The sequence below is a fragment of the Scatophagus argus genome, chromosome 2, assembly GCF_020382885.2.
Source record: "Scatophagus argus isolate fScaArg1 chromosome 2, fScaArg1.pri, whole genome shotgun sequence".
NCBI lineage: Eukaryota > Metazoa > Chordata > Actinopteri > Scatophagidae > Scatophagus > Scatophagus argus.
In genome coordinates this window covers 12046763-12065513 of record NC_058494.1, presented here as the reverse complement: position 1 = coordinate 12065513, position 18751 = coordinate 12046763, and the positions used below count along the sequence as shown (strand labels likewise).

The following is an 18751-nucleotide window of genomic DNA, read 5'->3' as shown; positions in this document are numbered from 1 at the left end:
GGTCCTATGAAGCAAATGATTCTGTTTAACTGCAGTATATTATTAAGAGCTGAAACAGTAATATTAATCGATTAATCAATCAGCTGATGAACATGAATGATCATTACTTTTGGCAACTTTTGGTTTCATTTTTCAAGACAAAAATAGAAATTTAAATGTGCAACTTTGAATTCTAGAAACTTCTACTTTAAATCCGACTACCATACTCCACTTCAACAACACACCTCACACTGCAGCTTCAAATATTAACCAGGCTTGGATCAACAGACACAACTATCATTTTAACTATTAATCTTGTCAAACAAAGCGTTTGTGGCAGTTAAAGCATCAGCTCACATGGGACTTCACAGAAGCTCATGTTAACGCGTCCATACCCTGTGTGCGCCATATAAAAACAAACAGACCTGGTATCGTCAGTGTCTTCCGCAGCCTCATCGTCAGCGTCCTGCTCCCCGTGTTCAGCTGAGGTGTCGTTGGTGATGTGGGCGTCCGGAGGGCTCTGGATGGGAGCCACAGGGCCATTGTTGTTTGGATGGGACGAGTCTGTCTGCTCTGATTTATGCTCACCTGGTGAGAGAGAAAACAGGAGAAGACATGTTACGATAAGGATCACAGACTTTTTTAAAAAACAGGAGATTAAATTGCTGTGCTAAAAACAAAATCATTCAGAAGTAAAAATTATACATTGTTTTTATTTTTTTTTATTAGCTTGATTAATGAAAACTGGTGAAAAAAAACTAAGAGACCTCCAGGTTTTTGTTTTGTTAGGGCTTTACAGAAACACAGACTCAGATATATTTCTCAGCTCGAGTGTGCTGCACTCCAGAACAATTTCCAATTAATCTGTTCCCTCTGTACCGAGCCTCATTTGTGGAAAGAATCGCCTCATGTCTCACAGGAACCTTAACTCATTCTGATTCTGCTTCGCATTGAGATACTACAGGGAAGACGTAAGCAAAAAATAAAGCTCACTTTTCTGAACATGATAAATGATTAAACACTCGGTACGTGTGTGTGTGTGTGTGTGTGTGTGTGTGTGTGTGTGAGAGAGAGACAGAGAAAAAAATTATGTTGTCTGTAGGCCTATTATGCCTATTTGACTTGTAACATTCATTCACAACACAAATTCATTTGCACTTGCTCTAACTTGTGTCTTACTGTTAACAGCAAAAAGGCTAACGGATTACTCATAGAAAGAGGCTACATAAGTATACATAACATAAGTCATTACACAGTGATGTGATACACAGCAGCATGTAAACACACTGACCTCCAATGAAATCATAACAATTCATAACACATACCCACCATCGACCATTTCTGAGATGTTTCTGGGAGATAGAAAACTTTGAGGGGGAAGTGAGTAAGTGCAAAAAATGTGCAGCTGAAGAATAAATGTTAATAAAATAGAGGCAAAAATAAAATCTAGAGAATTAAGCACTTCAATGGTACACAACCTAATAAAACACAAACAACTTAAATTCATGTTCTGTTCTTGTGCAACCTGACTGATAAATTAATTAATAATTTAAAAAAATATATAAAACTGAACTCTTAAAAAAACGAAAACCTAAAGTTGGTTAACAGGGACGAGCGAAAAGGGAGAGGAGCAAATTTTTACCAGGTGATTATTATCAGTCAGGCTTTGCTAAAAAAAGATCATTTGTGCTGTAGTATCAATGTTTGATTTCTCGTGTCTGTTTATAGGTGAGTCACTTTCTTCAACAGATTCTGAGTCGAGTTCATGAACCCCAATGACATTAGAGAGCAGAAGTGTGTCTAAGAGAGTGTGTATTGTGTGTTAGCGAAGATTCTGTGTTTCCTCTGTGTTGACTGGCACCTTGTGTTTCAGCGTTCTCTGTCTTCTTCCCCGAGTCTTTCTTGAACATCCTTTTCAACTGCAGGAGACACACACACACACACACATATGCAGAGTGAGAGTTTGAAGATGTTAAAATAAATTCCTTGCAGTTTACACGTACCAACAGTCTCTGTAATACCAAGGGATCTTCAACATCCAAGGACAACTTTCTTAAAATATACCCGACAACTGTTCATTAACTTTTAGTGTAAAGCAGGTGAGCGTACGCCTCACATGGTCCTGTGGGGATGGCAGGCTGTATTGAGCTACATTTTTACAAAAGGTAGCAAGTTCTTCATATGCCGAGACAAGAGAACAATTAATTCTACACTGTGACTCATATAAATAACATTTTATCCATACTTTTCGAGCCACAGGATCTTCAGGGAGGACAGGGGCACCCTCGGGTCCTTCACAGGTGATGCGTGTGGCATCTCCTTTAGCAGGAAAAACATACAGGGCCCTCTCCCCCAGCTGCCTCTGGGTGTGGTCATAGTATCCTAGACGCCTCACCCTAAACCCAATGAGCACAGCAGCACAAAACAATGATTTAGTCTTTCATTTAAATTCTCTGAGCTGTAAGAAAATAACACACTTCAGGCACCGACAAACCAAAGCTCACAACAACGGCGTTAGTAAGTCTGTGTGTGGCAATTTGAATATTTAATCTGACCTGCAGAGATTCTCCTGTGTGATGGTGGAGGGAGGAGGATAGACGCTGTCAGAACCTTTCGGAGAGTAGCTCTTGGTGATCCACGTCACCTTCAGCTCTACCACTTTTACCTGCACAGAAGCACCACGGAGACCATTTGGACAAGATTTGACGATTTGGACAAGAATTACGCACATTACATACATGACTCAAATAAAGTTTGTCATTAAAAAAGAAAAAAGAGAGAAAAAAGCTTTGGTCTCTAAATAGACACACAATATATGATTGAGAACTTTTTTAACACTAATAAGAGAAAAGTACTTCATTAGTTAGTTAGTGTTTCCGCTATCACTGCAGTGATACAGCGATCCTTTTTCTGTTACTCAAAAGAGCACTGCTCTGTTTTATGCAGAAGCAAGTTAATTATCCAAAGTGTACAACCAAGTGCTTGTGTTAGGAAAGAACTGCCTTTACAGTCACCGTTAGTCACAATGAGAAATCTAATACAAAGATGGACAGGACAATTTGCTGATAAAATGTCTGTAAATTTGTTGTTTTTTCCCCACTCACATAGAGGATGCTGCTGTGAAAAGAAGTCAGGTGTGTCATTGTCTTACCTCTTCTACCACCACCCTGAATTTGCATTTCCTGCTGAGGACGGGTTTGACCCCTGACAGCCACTGTACATTAGAGAAGACTTTGGCCGGACCAATCAGGACCTGTCCCGGGTAGAAACCGTAGGCCTCGTCGAAGAACAGGCCCTGGAGAGCAAACACAGTGAGAAGGACACAAGATGACGTGAGAGCTGAGAAAATGATGATTTATCTGCTGTTGGAGCCAACACAAGAATGCATTATTTTCAATATTTACAAACAATTAGTCAGAAAATTAGTCAGAACATTTTACCAATGTGATCCACAGTGCAGCAAATCAAATGTTAATTTTGCAATCTTCTGGGGGAAAATCTGCTTAAAAATAATATATAGTAAAATAAAAGTGATCTAAACAGAGTGCTTTTTTTTTCCTCTACAGCTATTTCTAATAGTTATTCAGCACTGCACTGTTTTCAGACAAGGTAAAGAAATCCCACTAATAATCATAAGAGAAAACATGATGCAAAGCCAACCTGTCAAGAAATCTAAGAATTTAAAAGGTCTTTACTTATGAATAACATGTCTTGTTAAATACAGTCTGAAATACAAAGTAGAAACTCTAAATAACTGTTTTCTGGAAGGGGGTTAATGCTTCCGATAGTTCCTCGTGTTCTTAAACAAAGTAGACCTTGGTACATGAAAATGTCCAATTATCGTACGACTAACAAGCACATTAGGCTGAGAAGCGCAAGTGCAAAGAAACATAAAGGCAGTTGCTAGAATACTAAATTAAGGACAAGACTAGACAACAGACTGTGAACCAGCCGTTTCTGTCTGGACATGAGCTTTTTGTAAAAAGATCTGACCCTTGACTAACACCTGTTGTGTCCAGGGTGGATCTGAGGTGACAGATAAGAGCTCGTGGCTACATACCGAATCACTGACATGTGGACAGACGTCATAAAGCTTGGCACCATCCTCTACACTCATGGAGCACCTGAAGAGGGGCAGACAGAGAGAGAAAGAGACACACGACTTGCTGACATTCACTGGATTTGGCACAGGTGAATGTGTCCCAGCGTACAGACACCAACAGAGTCCAACATGGTCACAGTACATGTTGCCTAATCTCACACTCTCTCTCTCACACACACACACACACACACTCTACCTGGCTCCATTTGAGAGCTTGAGGATGATGTGATTAGTCAGGTCATACACTTTCCCCAGCCAGAAGTCGTAGGCAATGTAGTCGCCGTACATAAAAGACTGCAGAGAACACAGTGAGACGGGAAAAGATCAATTTCACCTTTTGCCAAAGTGTCACCTTAAACACAATAATTCTGAAGTTTGACAGCAATTGCTTGCCAGCCAGTGTCATTTTTTACATGACTGTTTTTTGTGATAAAAATGTGGCTAATTAAAAGATTTAGTCATGTAGTCTGAGAAATAAATTTGATAATGCTTTATTTCACAAGTCTTTAGTTTCCTAATAATTTCCTGGAACTTTATTATATGACAATTATTTGCTTCATTCACCTGTAATTTGTTGCTGCACTGAAACATGGCTCTTCAATAAATTTATCTTATTGACAATGTGTGGGACTGTTCGTGTGTGTATGCATGTGTGTATGTGTGTGTGTGTGTGTGTGGGACTAGAAATGGAATTAGCTCCAAATTACATAGTTCATTTCAGGAAATTATGGACCAGTAAAATTAAGTGTTACCACAAATGCATTTGAAGATGATTAGTTTTAAGGCCCACTGATAAAATGCGACTCTCTTACCCAGATGTGCTGCAGGTCTTTGCTGTTAACTGGATACAGAACGCAGTTTGTTCCCACTAGTTTCACCGCACACTCAATATCAATATTTGTCACAATACCACACTGGTTATCCTGTAATGCAACAAAAACAAGGTTCAGCATATCATTACATCAACTATCGTCACTGCTGAAGTTTCCTGTTCATCAACAGAGACACTTTGTTTAGTTTCTAAGCTTTTTAAGGTCAACAAGCTTCAATGGACTGATGTACGTGAACAAGATAAGAATTTCTACCAAAAGAAAATCTCATCAAAGGTTTAATGCTGCATTTGTATTCAGGAACTCTTGTTCCTTTCTAAGAGTCAACCTGTGGTAATATTCCAGTCATGTCTGATGCAGCAAATGGAACAGAGCAGTGAACAGTGACCTGACTGACAAAAAGAGGCTTGATTTAAAAAAAAAAAAAAAAAAAGCTAGTAATAATATAGAAAGAGAGAGCCACAGACAAAGAAAAAGATGCACACTGAGGACTGAACTTACATTAGAATTGTTTCGTCGCACGATGTCTCTAATGACGATAGATCGATCTTCAAGTTTCAGCTGGGAAAGAAACAACAAACAAGTTTAGAAAATGATTTCTGTGTGAACTCATCTTTAGAAATCTCCAATCAGAATCTGCTGCTGAGAGTCTGAAATTGAATAACTCTGACTGCAGAAAACTCTTCACATCAATGACCCTGTGATGAACCCAAATGAACACTCTTGTCCTGTCCCCCACTCACAGCCACGAAGGCTGCAACATGCACAGTCAGCAGAGCTGTGACGCCCCCTGGGTGTTAATCAAATGACTGCCATCCAAACATAACATATTTCACTGAGCTGGCCAGCATGAGCCTCTGGTGAGAGAATCCAGCCATGTGATGACAAGCACCTAAGGAGTCAGCAAACATATTTTCACTCTCACGTATTAATCAACACTTTAAGATAAAAATAGGGTCAGTGAAATGATATGGTTTACAAATAAGAGGACCAACAGATGAAGCCAAACAGCATTGATCATGAACTAAAAGCCTGGAGAGACAGAAGACAGGAGCCGCTGGGCTAAACTTGGCACAAGCTCAGCTCCCACAGGGATACCTTGTTCCTGTGAGCAAAATTTTGCTGCATCACTAGACCTGCAGGGAAGGACATTTTGAGTAATAGATTCATGTAAAGGCTGATCAGATAGCAAAACACCGAGCAGAGGTTTGCAAATACAAGACAGGTTTTCACAAGTCCCAGAAACTGGTATTTTCTCATCACACTTATCTACCAACAATGTGTGTTTGCAAATACACTATATTGCCAAAAGTATTCAGTCAGCCATCCAAATAATTGAATTCAGGTGTTCTAACCACTTCCATGGCCACAGGTGTATAAAATTAAGCACCTAGGCATGCAGACTGCTTCTACAAACATTTGTGAAAGAATGGGCTGCTCTCAGGAGGTCAGTGAATTCCAGCGTGGTACTGTGAGAGGAAGAAGAAGAACTTGACTGGCCTGCACAAAGTCCTGACCTCAACCCGATAGAACACCTGTGGGATGAATTAGAGCGAAGACTGTGAGCCAGGCCTTCTCAGCCAATATCAGTGTCTGACCTCACAAATGCGCTTCTGGAAGAATGGTCAAAAATTCCCATAAACACACTCCTAAACCTTGTGGAAAGCCTTCTCAGAAGAGTTGAAGCTGTTATAGCTGCAAAGGGTGGGCCAACGTCATATTTAACCCCATGGATTAAGAATGGGATGTCACTTAAGTTCATATGCATGTAAAGGCAGATGAGCGAATACTTTTGGCAATATAGTGTATTCAAATAATGGAAACGTTTGTGGCCTCATTCAAATAATTGAGGGTATCTGTTTTTATTTCATTCAAAACTACAAATGAGCACACTGATTCGTGTCTCTGCCTTCACTTGTGTTATCTCCAGAAGAGAGGAAACATTACTGCATGTTACGGTATGAATCTCCTCAAAAACACTACATGGAAGTTACTTGACCTACTTCAAGTGAAAACAGAGTCATAGTGGCAGAATTTCACACCACAGCGTTGCTTCTCTAATAGTGAGTTGGGTGCAAATTTGAGCGGCGGGTCTAAGACTTACGGATCCCGCTGGAAAAAATATACTGGGACATAAAAATGATTTTATCAAGCACCCTTCATTACAAAACACTCATCCAACATTCACGTCTACTCAAATATATTCACCATTTAGAACAAGTAGCTGCTTCCAAAAGCACCTCTGTAGCTCTTCAGCCTTCATTTTCTACGCTGTTGATTCACAACTGTGGCAGAAATTACATGACTGAAATGACTTCCAGTATTTTAAATTGTTGAATGTTAGCCAACCATCTCAGATTAACCATTTAATATTAGTCTGATGAAGGCAGTAATTTTATTTGAAGCTTGGTGTAAGTATCTTCACTCCGATGAGCAGTATAATAAGCAGTATAGTATTCATAAGCAGTGTAGGAAATCAATAGCTCCAAAACAGAAAATTGTCGATTACCATTTAACGTCACAGAAAGAACATCACCCAACAGACAAAATGTCACATCAATTCATTCTGAGTATGTCTGCGTTCTGTTTGCTGAAATAAATGAAGCCACAACGGGTCTTTTGGCAGAAAGAGAACAACAGCTAAAATGAAATTGCTTAGAAAAAGCTACCTGGTAGACATGGCTTCTACTCTACTAAGCGACAGGACAAGCTGCACTGCTGGCAGTAAGTACAGAGCAAAGTGGCAGCGAACTGCCAGCCAGAGCCTCCAAGTTGTTTGGGCAGAGACAGATGGAAGGCGAGGAGAATGTAATTAGGAGTAAAGAGAGAGAAGAAATTAAAAACACCCTGAGTCCTGCTGCATGTTAAGTAACGAGTGTGTATGTGTATGTATGTGTGTGTGTGTGTGTGTGTGAGTGTGTGTGTGTGTGTGTGTGTGTGTGTGAAATTTCACCTAACTGGCAAGACGGGAGCAGGACACATTGGTGGCAGAGTAAGAAATAGTTGGTTACTCTTAATGATGAAAAAGCATAGATGAAGAGGGAGTTTTCAGTTTCGCTGCTAAAGTTGTTATAGATTATAAAAGTGCTGTCACATCTCTGTATGAGCACACTCATGACTACATAAACTGGAGCCCCGTTTAGGAATGAGCTCCTCCTGTTTTGACAACATATCGTAAACGATAACATATCGCCCATCCCTAGAATACGGTTAGTTTATATTTCAATTCAATTAATTCAACTGTTTTGTCTTCATTTATCATCCAAAATACTAAATCTTGAAAATTCCTGTGTTGGTTTTTATTATCTTAATTGTGGTAATTCTGGCTATGGGTCATGAGAATCTTCCATTGGCACACCTCTTCTGTAAGAGCAATAAGAGCGAGCCTCCTAAAACTTCTGGAAAGAACTTAGATTTTACATAAAAGTACATGACTCTGACAAAAAATATACACAAAGAGGAGTTCTTTTGTTCAGCAATTGTGCTTCTGGGGCAACTTGCCAGCAACCACCATGTGTAAGACTGTGGTTTACCGTGAAAATACTTTACAAATACCTGATATACGTCTTAACTGACTGTTGTCCTTTTTACTATGTGCTGAGATGTTACTGAGGAGAAGACAGAAGTACAAGCAACTGAGTGTACATTCACACATTAACACACACACTCCTGAGTCCTTGGCAGTGTTTCTGTTTTGTGTTGTGTTGTGTTGTGTTGTAACCCCACACCACTGAATTCTGGGAGAGGAACAGCCTTTGAGTGAGAGTGTGTGTGCGTGCGCGTGAGTGTGGAGAGGATACAATCGATGAATCGCCTTGTTCCCTTGTAATCTATTAAACAGCAGCCTGTCTGCTCCCCATGTCTCTGTTGCTGGGGGTTAGAGTACACTTACAGGCATGCAAACGTACACGTGCACACACACACACACACACGCACATTCCTGTCTCCCTCCTCATCTAAACCTTTTAGCTGAGTGAAGCTCAGACATACAAAGCATTTTTTGGGTTGCACACACAAACACAGCTCTTCTTCATTAATATTCCTTCAGCGCATCATGCTGCAGTGCGCTACTCTAGTAACTGATTTCCTCACCAGTTAAAAAAAATGCTGTGTTTAAATCAATAGCATTTAGGCCACAGAAGACAGCAGACACACACTTAGGTCTCACTCCACCCAAGACTACAGAAAAAACCACAACAGGACCTTTGCTCCTTTTATAAACTATGGCCAGAAGATAAATCTGCTGGTTGTCCAGCTGTAATTAAAAGGCTGGTTAGTAATGGCATACCCCTATCAATAAATGTAATTTCAATTTCTCATTTATAGCAAAGATACCTTGCAAATGTAACATATCAATTCTGAAACAGAGCAGCATTCCCCTGCAGAGGGACTGATTACTCTCCAGGAAAGACAGTGCTATCACACTGATCATAGTGATATGAAGCTTCTATCACAATTCGTTTCATTAGATGCAAACACGCATTGCAAAAGGATCAGAAAACAATAAAACTAGGTTGCAGCAAAGCAGTTGACTGTTGCTATGTCTCGTGGTGATGCTGAGGAAATAGGTAGGACACTGCTGGTCAGACAACAAAAGAAAAACACATGGTTATGGGCATAACCATGTGCATGAATGGATGAGCGTGAGTCTATCTATGTACCTATGTACGGTACCTTCTGAGACAGAAGACAACCTTGGCTGCCTCTCCATCGAGGGCGATAAGGTAGAAGGGCCGGATTGATTGCAAAAATCGATGGAGGACAGCATTTGCTTTGAATTCCCGGCCTAATTAACACGAGTCACCATTCAGGTGCTGTACAAGGAGGAGGAAGACTGGGACAAAGAGACACTGCAGAGGACTGCGGCTGCGAGCCACGCCTATTCCCCACTCTGACAGTTTCCTATACCATGCAGTCTCATGTTTCAGATTCAGATTCTCTGTACTAACAAGCCATCTGATCCACAAAACACAAGAGCAAGTCAAATAAACATAAATAGAGGTGGTTGCAGTAGTGACACACAGCTGCCGGTGCTGTATCTTCTGAGTAAATTGCTATCCACAGACAGTGTTAAATATTGATCTGTGACAATGAAGATGCAGTCAGTGCTGCACCCTGTACCTCAGCCTTCAGCCTCGGGCAAATCACTGTTCTGTTATATCATTAGAGTTTTGAGAAAGTGAAAATAATTCTCCATTCTCCAAGAGGAGGTGAACATACTCTTCAGCGCAGGACCTACTGGGTCCACACGCCATTCACTCAGCTGAGCCTTGAGGGTTATGGCTGAAGCTATGTTAGCAATTATATTTATTTGCTTTCTTGCTGAGAGTCAGATGACAAGACCGATACCACTCCCATGTCTGTATGGTAAATATGCCAGCAGCCAGTTATCTTAGCATAGACTGGAAACAAGGAGAAAATGTTAGCCTGGCTCAGCATCATTACAGCTCACCAGTTCATCATCACATCTTGTTAATTTAATCTGTATTTAAAAATTGGCCCGACTATTGCTGGCACCAAAACAATCTGGCTAAACAGCGATGCCACTTTATAACTCATTCACACACCTTTCAAGCTTGTTTGCACTGGTCTGCATATGCTAGAGGGCCCACCTCCTACTCTCCTATTGGTCAGGAGAACTGCTCTGTCACAGCTTCCTCACTGGCAATACGCAATACTGTGCTCCCTGAAGAAAACAGAGCATGACCTTAGAGTATGACTAAGCAAGTATAGCAAAGGAGACCTTTATAACTATTTTAATAAAAGATAAATTATAAAAAGTCTTGATACAATCCCTTCTCAGTTTTATCAAATATAAATATACCCTAAATATATTTAAGTGCGATGAGGCAAAAAATAAAAAGCAAATCAAAGTCTTTGCAACTTTGGCTGATATAGCAATAACCAACTGAGTCATCAATCAATCACCCTGATGCCGTCTCCTCGCTGCTGCAGGACAGTACTGTCAGACTGAAGGCTATCGATTGGGACACACAGAAAGGGTGCACAGCTCTGTTAAAATGAAAGGAGGTACAGACCACAAGGAAAGGACTAATGGCACACAATTATTTACCATGAAGCAGTGTCCTTACTGTGCAGTTTAAGAAATGAAATGGAAAAAAATGGAGAAAGCAAGAAGAAAATAAAGACACAGAAAAGTGAGGAAGGTACCAAAAGCTGCAAGACACAGAACATTAGGAGTACACAAACAGAAGATGACATAAAGAAATGACAGATGAAAAGGGAGACAAAGACAGTGACGTAGAGGCAGAGAATATAAGATGGAGACAGAAAATAGCAAATGAAGGATGAGATGAAGAAATAGATGGAGAAAAGTCAAGGAAACAAATGGAGAAGGTGGCGAAGGGGAAGAGAGGGGAGAGGAGAGGTAGAAGGGTGTGACTGGGAGAAAATGACGATGAGCAGTGAACGAGGCACAGAGGAGACGGCATTCAGGCCAACAAGTGGGAGATCGAGACAGATCCCAGCAGAGAGACGGAAAGGGTGAGGAAAGGAGAAAAGCAAGAGCCAGAAATAGACAAGAGCACAGCAAACACTGCAGATAGTGAGATAGGAAAAAAGAGGAGGGAGCAAAAAGGGTAGAGAGAGAGAGAAAGAGAAAGAGCAGACAGTCTCCCCACTGGGCAGGGCCAATACTGCAGAGGAAAAAGGGAGCCGAGATGATGAGAGAGGGAGAAAGAAACGATGGGAGGAAACAGGGTTGGTGGGATGGATGCAGGCTCCAGCAGCGAGGCAAGTTACTTAGTCTGTCTATTCGTGTGTGTGTGTGTGTGTGTGTGTGTGCATTCTATGCAGACACAGAGAGGATCAAATGAGATCCATTATCTCAGGGCAGGAGCTGGACGACCATTCAGTCAGCACCACATTACGTCAACATTCTCCAACACTGGTCTGCTGGGACACTGAGGGAGGAGAGGAGAGGCTGGAGGTGAACGCAGGGGGGAGGAGGAAGTTAACAGGATGGGTTAGGATGGGAGGAAAGAGTGGGGGAGGGGAGAGAAAAGAGGAAACAAGGTAAGAGAGAAATGCAAGAGGATTTAAGGAGAAAACAGAGATATGGAGAAGATAGGATGGAGGAAAATGTAGAGCTGGTGGGGGAGGAAGATGAGGGAGCACATAGGCAGGGAGGTGCAAATGAGAGAAAAGGGAGCGCTGAGGACTGAAGGAACCTAAAGGGTGGAGAAGGGTAGACCTCTTATATCGAGCTGACATAATCTTCCAACTGATAATTAGAGGCGATACAACTGGGAAATTATTGGCAGGCTTGGATTTGTCCGACATGATGCTGCAGATGTGTATCAATCCACACAGGTAGACAACTCCAGCCTGAAAATAACCATTAAGAATCAGTGGTACAATCCACATTAAATAAGGAAAAATCTACTGCTGCATATAATAATCGTAAAAGTAACTTGTAACTAAATCTAAATGAAATTTCTCCAGGACAAAAAGGGGGAAAGGTATGAAAGAAAATCACATTGGTACTACTGATTACCTATTCATGATAAATGAACTGGTGCCAAATTTTAAGCAAGAGCACACTGACACAGACAACACTCACTGCAATATCTGTAATGCAGAAAGCAAAACTAAAGAGATGCACTCTAACTTACGTGAGCCATCAACAAAATTAATTAGCAAGTTGGATAAGTTGTTGCTGGAGATAACTTTACATGCATCAGCCTACATGGTGAAGCTCAAGAATTCAACTGTGGGAACAAGAAGAAAATCACATTTTTGACTGAAGGATGTTATTGGCAAGCATATTAGAAGCCTAGCTAAAAAGGATAACTGCAGTGTTAAACTGTTAAAGTATGGGTGCTTGAAGCGGTCAAAAATGACAAAAGGCTTGCAGTTACACAACTTGAAGTTAAGCAATGGAGTTGTGTATGTTGTTTAATTATTGATTTTCACAAAGAACATTTATTTGTAGTTTTACTTAATATTACATTTAAGAATGTGTAAATGTGCCTCCTTGCATGCTCGCCCGCATGTATGCACACACCCAGTTCACTTCAGTGTACAACATGAGGAGGACTGCATGCATTTGCTTGAAGGTTTCATTCAGACATGATAAAATAATAGCAATGCAGCAGCAGAGCTGGTTTTAGAGGAAGTAGACAAAACCGCAATAGCTGATGACAAAATCTTATGGCGCACTATTTCTCAGGAAGCTTGAGTGTTCGTTTGTTTGTGTGTGTTCCTACGCCAACCTGGCACCTGTTCAAAACCATAACTAAGGCTCTGCACTCCAAAGTGCTGTTGGGTGGGCCTTGGCAACAGCCTCATGTCCCAGATTACACAAACGTCTGACAGTGAAGCACAAGCACCTGCACACAGCTCCTTAGCAAACAGCAGTAAGGGATGAGTATCAGCAATCAAACCCTCATCTGAGGGCGTTAATGCTGCAAATTCGGAGCATAATGTACAGTCTGAAATATCTAAGGGTGACTGTTTTTGGCTTACAGCACTAGGTCAGTTTCAAAATAGAGAATAAATTCTACTGCTTGTTATCCACATCATAAGCATTTTAGAAATGAATCTTACTAAATCACTATATATAATCAAATGACATGTAGAAGGTCAACACAGGAATACAAAAGACCACTAAGATTATTTGAAAGAGTAAATCACAGATTGAGTGTGACAGAATAAATGACTTTTGTCTTAAGTTAATTAGCACAATCAGAAAAAAGAAAATAGAAATAGCTAATGTGAGCACTCCAGTCTGCTCAGCAGAGAAATGTGGAGGCCACTGCGCGATGCTGACGGCTGCTTTAAACCATCCACTAACTGAGATTATTCATTTAGAAGCTACTCAGTGTTGAGAATATATGTGGAGATAAAAGAGCCACAGGATACAAGCTAAAGATGATTTATTTTACTGAAAGATGGTTTATTTTGTTGTTTATTCCAAGAAGCATTGTTTTATCGTGTGTGAACGACGACACATCATCCTGATCCAAAGACACAAGCCCACCAATACTTTTTGACAAAAGCTGATTCTTCTTTTAGGCATTTCCATTTTTCCAAGAATCAACAAGGCGACCATCTGAAAACAGATTTTGGCCTCGTGTCTTTAAAGCATTTTAGCAGAAAGACAATCTCTTCCTAAGTGGTTGATAATATCGCAGCTGAAACGCTTTTGAAGAGCCGAGGCCTGGATGAGAATGAAAACAATTTGTGTGATCATGAGCAGAGTATGGATGGGAGCTGAAGGAGATCTGTGTGGTGAAGTGACTTGAGAGTAATTCAGCAGTCAGGCCTTTTCGGACAGATGATTCTTGCTGTTTCTATTCAATGGGGCTACAACCAGACTTCTGCAGTTGGACGGCTAAGGCTGACAGATGGGAGTCACCCTGCGGTCACAGCATCCAGCACCTGCAGTGCTCGCCCTCTTCCCACCCCCCGTGTTTTAATGGATTTTTACAGTTTCCCATTCATTTCTAGTAGACAACCTTAAGCTCGGGGGGTGGGAGAGACTATTTTTTTCAGCAACTGTTCTACAAACAACATGAACAGAAAGGCCATTTTCACCATTAGAAAAGCAATAAAGTTATGGTGAACCATTTTAAACAAAGACTGCTGTGTGGAGCAAAGAAAACCTGGTGCCAAAGAGATTGATGGCTGATTGATCATTCCTTTCCATGCTAAGGTTACAGGACCAGAGGGTTGGGGGTCACACACCACCACATATAACCTTTCTGCTACTACAGCTATCAATAAACCTGCCACAGTCATCTGATGTCATCTCAGTTTTTTAGCCAAATACCCATTATACTGTATATAGATATGTGAAGTCCTTCTTTCTGACAGATAACTGAGATAACAGACTGACTATAGTTGCTGTTACAATCTGACCAGATGAATAGCTCTAAAACAAGGACTACCAGGACAATAAAAGATCAAAAGCAATAAAACCCCAGGAGTCTCCCTGCCCACTTCATAAAAACTAGACTCAGTGGGTTTATTATCTAATATTTTTTTCTCTCTTTCAAAGAAAACAACTGATTAAAGTATAACATAGGCTACCAAATGTCAAATGTGACAGTGGGGGTCATGGACCCGCAAGCAGTCACATTGAATTCATTAAACACATGTCGCAGCAAGCTGGAGGAGGTGGTATTAAGGAAAGTGCCGTTTCAGGACTGCACTGTAACACTGCTCAGTTGAGGGCATTGTGAAACGGCAGCACGTCAGAAGAGGATGGGTGTTAAAAATGGCTCTGAGAGCAGAAGGTGGGAACCTTACCATTTCAGAAACTGAAAGCCAGCACATTACCATACCAGCCATCTGGCACCAAACTGTCTGCCTGTCTCATTACCTTCTTTCCAATCAAGATTTTATTCTATTTTATTTCGTTTCATTTATTTTTTGTTAATAGTTTAGTGATCCAGCTGTTTTTTGTTTTGTTTTGTTTTAAAGCGGTATTCAGTTTTCAAGGTACTTTGTCCAGCATCTCTACAGTTCCACTTCTACACTTTTCTCCTTCTGCATCACAGCTCAATTCGACCCCTCTGTCCTAACACCTACCTTCTCATTATGTTAAAGCCTTGAGCATCACTATGCATACCAGGAGTTACCTTACAAAACTTTAGGGGGTCACAGCAGTGCACTGCTGAGTGTTTGAGGTACCAGATACGGCATGCACTGCTATTCTTTCAGTGCATCCCACTGCTAGCAACTTGCTGCAGTGCGCTTCTGTCCTTGGATGGAAATTTCAAGGTTGTGTTGCAGCAACAGGGCTCTGTGTGTTTGGTCATGCTAACTCGGGACTGTGGCAAGCCTGGAGCAGGCAGTGGGACAAAGCAGACTGTCAAAGTCACAACTTTAATGCTAATAATTCTGGAATCTATATTTCTTTTTAATTGTTATACTGTCACACCAATAAAAGTAATGGTAGAATCACACCTTTAGAAAAAGCATTTTACTGAAAATGAACATAAAAATGCATTTTAAATAAAATTACCTGTTGGTAAAAAAAAAAAGAAAAATCTAATTGGCTGTCATTTAGCTAAAGGCCTGTGATACACAGAAGTGCAGAAAATCCTGCCAAGCAAGTGCACATATTATCATGTGTAATGTTACTCATTAAACAAAAGTGATGAATGGACTACAGATATTAGCTTATCCAAGTTTGCAAACCAGGATGGTCTCATTATTTTTCACACGGAAAAACAGCCTACTACTTTTTTTTTTTTTTATGGTTGTTGCGCCAGTTTCAAACTGCATACATGGCAGGCCACCTTTGTCTCCACCCTTGTCATCACTCAAGGTAAAGTGTTCCCACACAGCTGAGGTCTTCAGCATTTTGTCTTCCCCTGAACTGTGAAGGTGAACAGGAGTGTGATGTTCACTGCTGTGAGTGAGTGGGACGTCAGGCATCCAAGCTGAGAAAGTAAATATTTCCATATTTAACAATGCAATTAAAAAGCATAATTATATTACAAGAATGTACGGCCAAATGCATTTTGTGGTTCGCCATTGATTTTGGGAGCCTACATATAGGAGTAAATAAAAAAATATCGGAATCCTAAAATTGTAAACTGAATACCTTCCCAAGAAGAGCAGTCGAATACTCGTCTTGATACACAATCAAAGTACTGATACACTGGCAAAGTACAGACAGTGTCAGTGTCCTTGTGCTTATTACTGCATTTTCTTGTCAAACCAAAAAAAAGGTTCAGATGAATTGAGCATCTGGTCTTTTGTTCCTTTGCAACAGAATAAGATCGGTTAGTTATATAGTGACTGAACTGTATGTAAACCATGACAACAAGATCCAATATCAGACAATAATACAACATACTGTGAGTATGTAGCTCACTGTAGATACTGTACACACTCAGGCTGAGAAAAAGAAAAGGCAACCGCTTAATCAGGCCCTCTGCACCACTGCTCTGAAGCCTTGCAGGCAATGAAAACAAGTCAGCCATGTTCCTGACTACCTCACTACCAAACCAGCAGCGAAACTGAAAGCAGTTCAGCTGACAGCTGAGCTAGCCACAATCATACCTGCACTATGATGCACAACTAAGCTCCATCACTTGCTCTGGTGCTCTGGACATAGTTAGAAAGATTCCAGATGGTTTCCATTAAAAGGCTACTGGTGAAACTTCAGCCTATCCCACTACAGGAGGCTGCAAATACAAGCCAGACCAAGAGTCGATTGCAAAGTTCTTTAGAAAGTGATGCTGAAAGTGTTTTGCATTTTTTCCACTGACACAGCATTAGACGCGGATCATATGAATAAATCGTTGTTAGTGCTTGGGTTAAGACTTTACAAAGTAATGTGTTAAGTGTACTCAGATAACTTCTTGTAACACAATGAGGAACAGCCTAGCATGTGAGTATTTTTAATTTGTGTTGATATAAAAGGACTGGACAAACATGCTAACGGGGAGTGCAAAGGCAATGTGATAACAGCATATTCAAAATGGTTTCTGGTGTACTATTGTTGCAAAAAGAAGTTTTCAAAATACAGCTACACGAATGCCGAAAAATAAGTGATTATGGAAATGATGCTCTCGTTTTGCCAAGGCATCAGTACATTCGTTTACACAGAAAATTCATTCTAATTAATTAGCTGCACATTCAGAGTCATTTTTCATTTGTGTCTCTAACTGACGGAGTGCCCTGAGATATTAGATTACAACATTTATACAACACATCCTGAAACACTAAATTATAATAAACACCATTTATGCTGCTCTTTGTGTTGCTGTTTCCCCTCTTTACACAGACCATCTCCAAAGGACCTGCGTGATGTGTGGTAGCTGTGTGATATAATGATGTTCATGTGTTTAGCGAGTCTGCAACATGCAGATAAACGTCCTTGTCAGCCACAGTTGGTCACACATCTTTTGAATCGGTTTGCCAAAAAATGAATATCAGTGGTCTGTGGTCTCAGTTTTCATTAAGCTGCCTACCCTGTTTATTCCCATGAAACAAAAAGGAAATGCTAAAAACATGTATGTCCATGAATCATCCAGGTCCCACTTCCTTCTCCAAGCAGGAAGATATAAAAAAATGAAGTTTGATAAGGTAAAGTCCATTTTACTGCATTATGATGAATCAACAAAGAAACTAAGAATAAAAGAATCATTTATAATTTGCACCTAACGGCTGCTGCCGTGCTCTAAACTCCTATCAAAACTCTAATTTTGCTGTGAAAATGCTGGTTTTATTAACCTCAGGAGAAAGCCTGACAAGTGTGGCAGAGCATCACTTTTACCTCCACTGACTGCTCCTGAGAGAAAACATTTTAATTAAGGTGCCGCCTGCGGAATAAATATAAGTCAAATTTTGGTGGAAATATCATCTTAAAGACATGCAACTTTGCACACTGCAGGAAGTAATCGTGAATTATTGATTAGAACCTTCACCAAGCTCTCAGGATATATGCAACTAAGACAGAGACTGCTGAGATAGGTCATGTGGTGCATGCAGATAAGCAAACAAACACACACCTAGAATAAAACACAAACAAGAATACTACAGAATGAAATCTAAGCATGCGCACACTAGCACACACTAGACCCTTTGGGGACATGGGCTTGTAATGACACAGCATTAACAGTACACGTGGTGAGTAAACATCAGTTTCATTGTTTCACAGGGCTTTGGTTGTGACAGAGGTTGAATGACACTCAGACCAGAACTTTACTCATTTAGCTCAAAGGGCAAAACAAGGCAACAGTGGACCTTAAAATGGCTTCTTCTAGTCCCATCCTGTGTCTCTAAAGCCTGTACGAGCTTTTTCCAGATCAATCTTGCATTAAACCCTGTGACCCTTTTCCACAAATCCCAAGGGAAACCT

General features: G+C 40.6%; 1 protein-coding gene across 1 annotated transcript in view; it reads right to left on the bottom strand.

Annotated features, from left to right (window-relative positions):
• The window catches only part of ube2o (ubiquitin-conjugating enzyme E2O), a 34269-nt gene that overhangs the window by 13197 nt on the left and 2321 nt on the right, over positions 1 to 18751 (bottom strand). Inside the window, exons 2-10 of the mRNA XM_046409433.1 lie at positions 5413 to 5472; positions 4894 to 5004; positions 4278 to 4375; positions 4040 to 4103; positions 3131 to 3274; positions 2535 to 2644; positions 2225 to 2375; positions 1841 to 1898; positions 405 to 567 (exon numbers count right to left, since the gene is read on the bottom strand). Of these exons, the coding sequence (XP_046265389.1) occupies positions 405 to 567; positions 1841 to 1898; positions 2225 to 2375; positions 2535 to 2644; positions 3131 to 3274; positions 4040 to 4103; positions 4278 to 4375; positions 4894 to 5004; positions 5413 to 5472 (959 nt within the window). The remainder of the gene's footprint in view (positions 1 to 404; positions 568 to 1840; positions 1899 to 2224; positions 2376 to 2534; positions 2645 to 3130; positions 3275 to 4039; positions 4104 to 4277; positions 4376 to 4893; positions 5005 to 5412; positions 5473 to 18751) is intronic.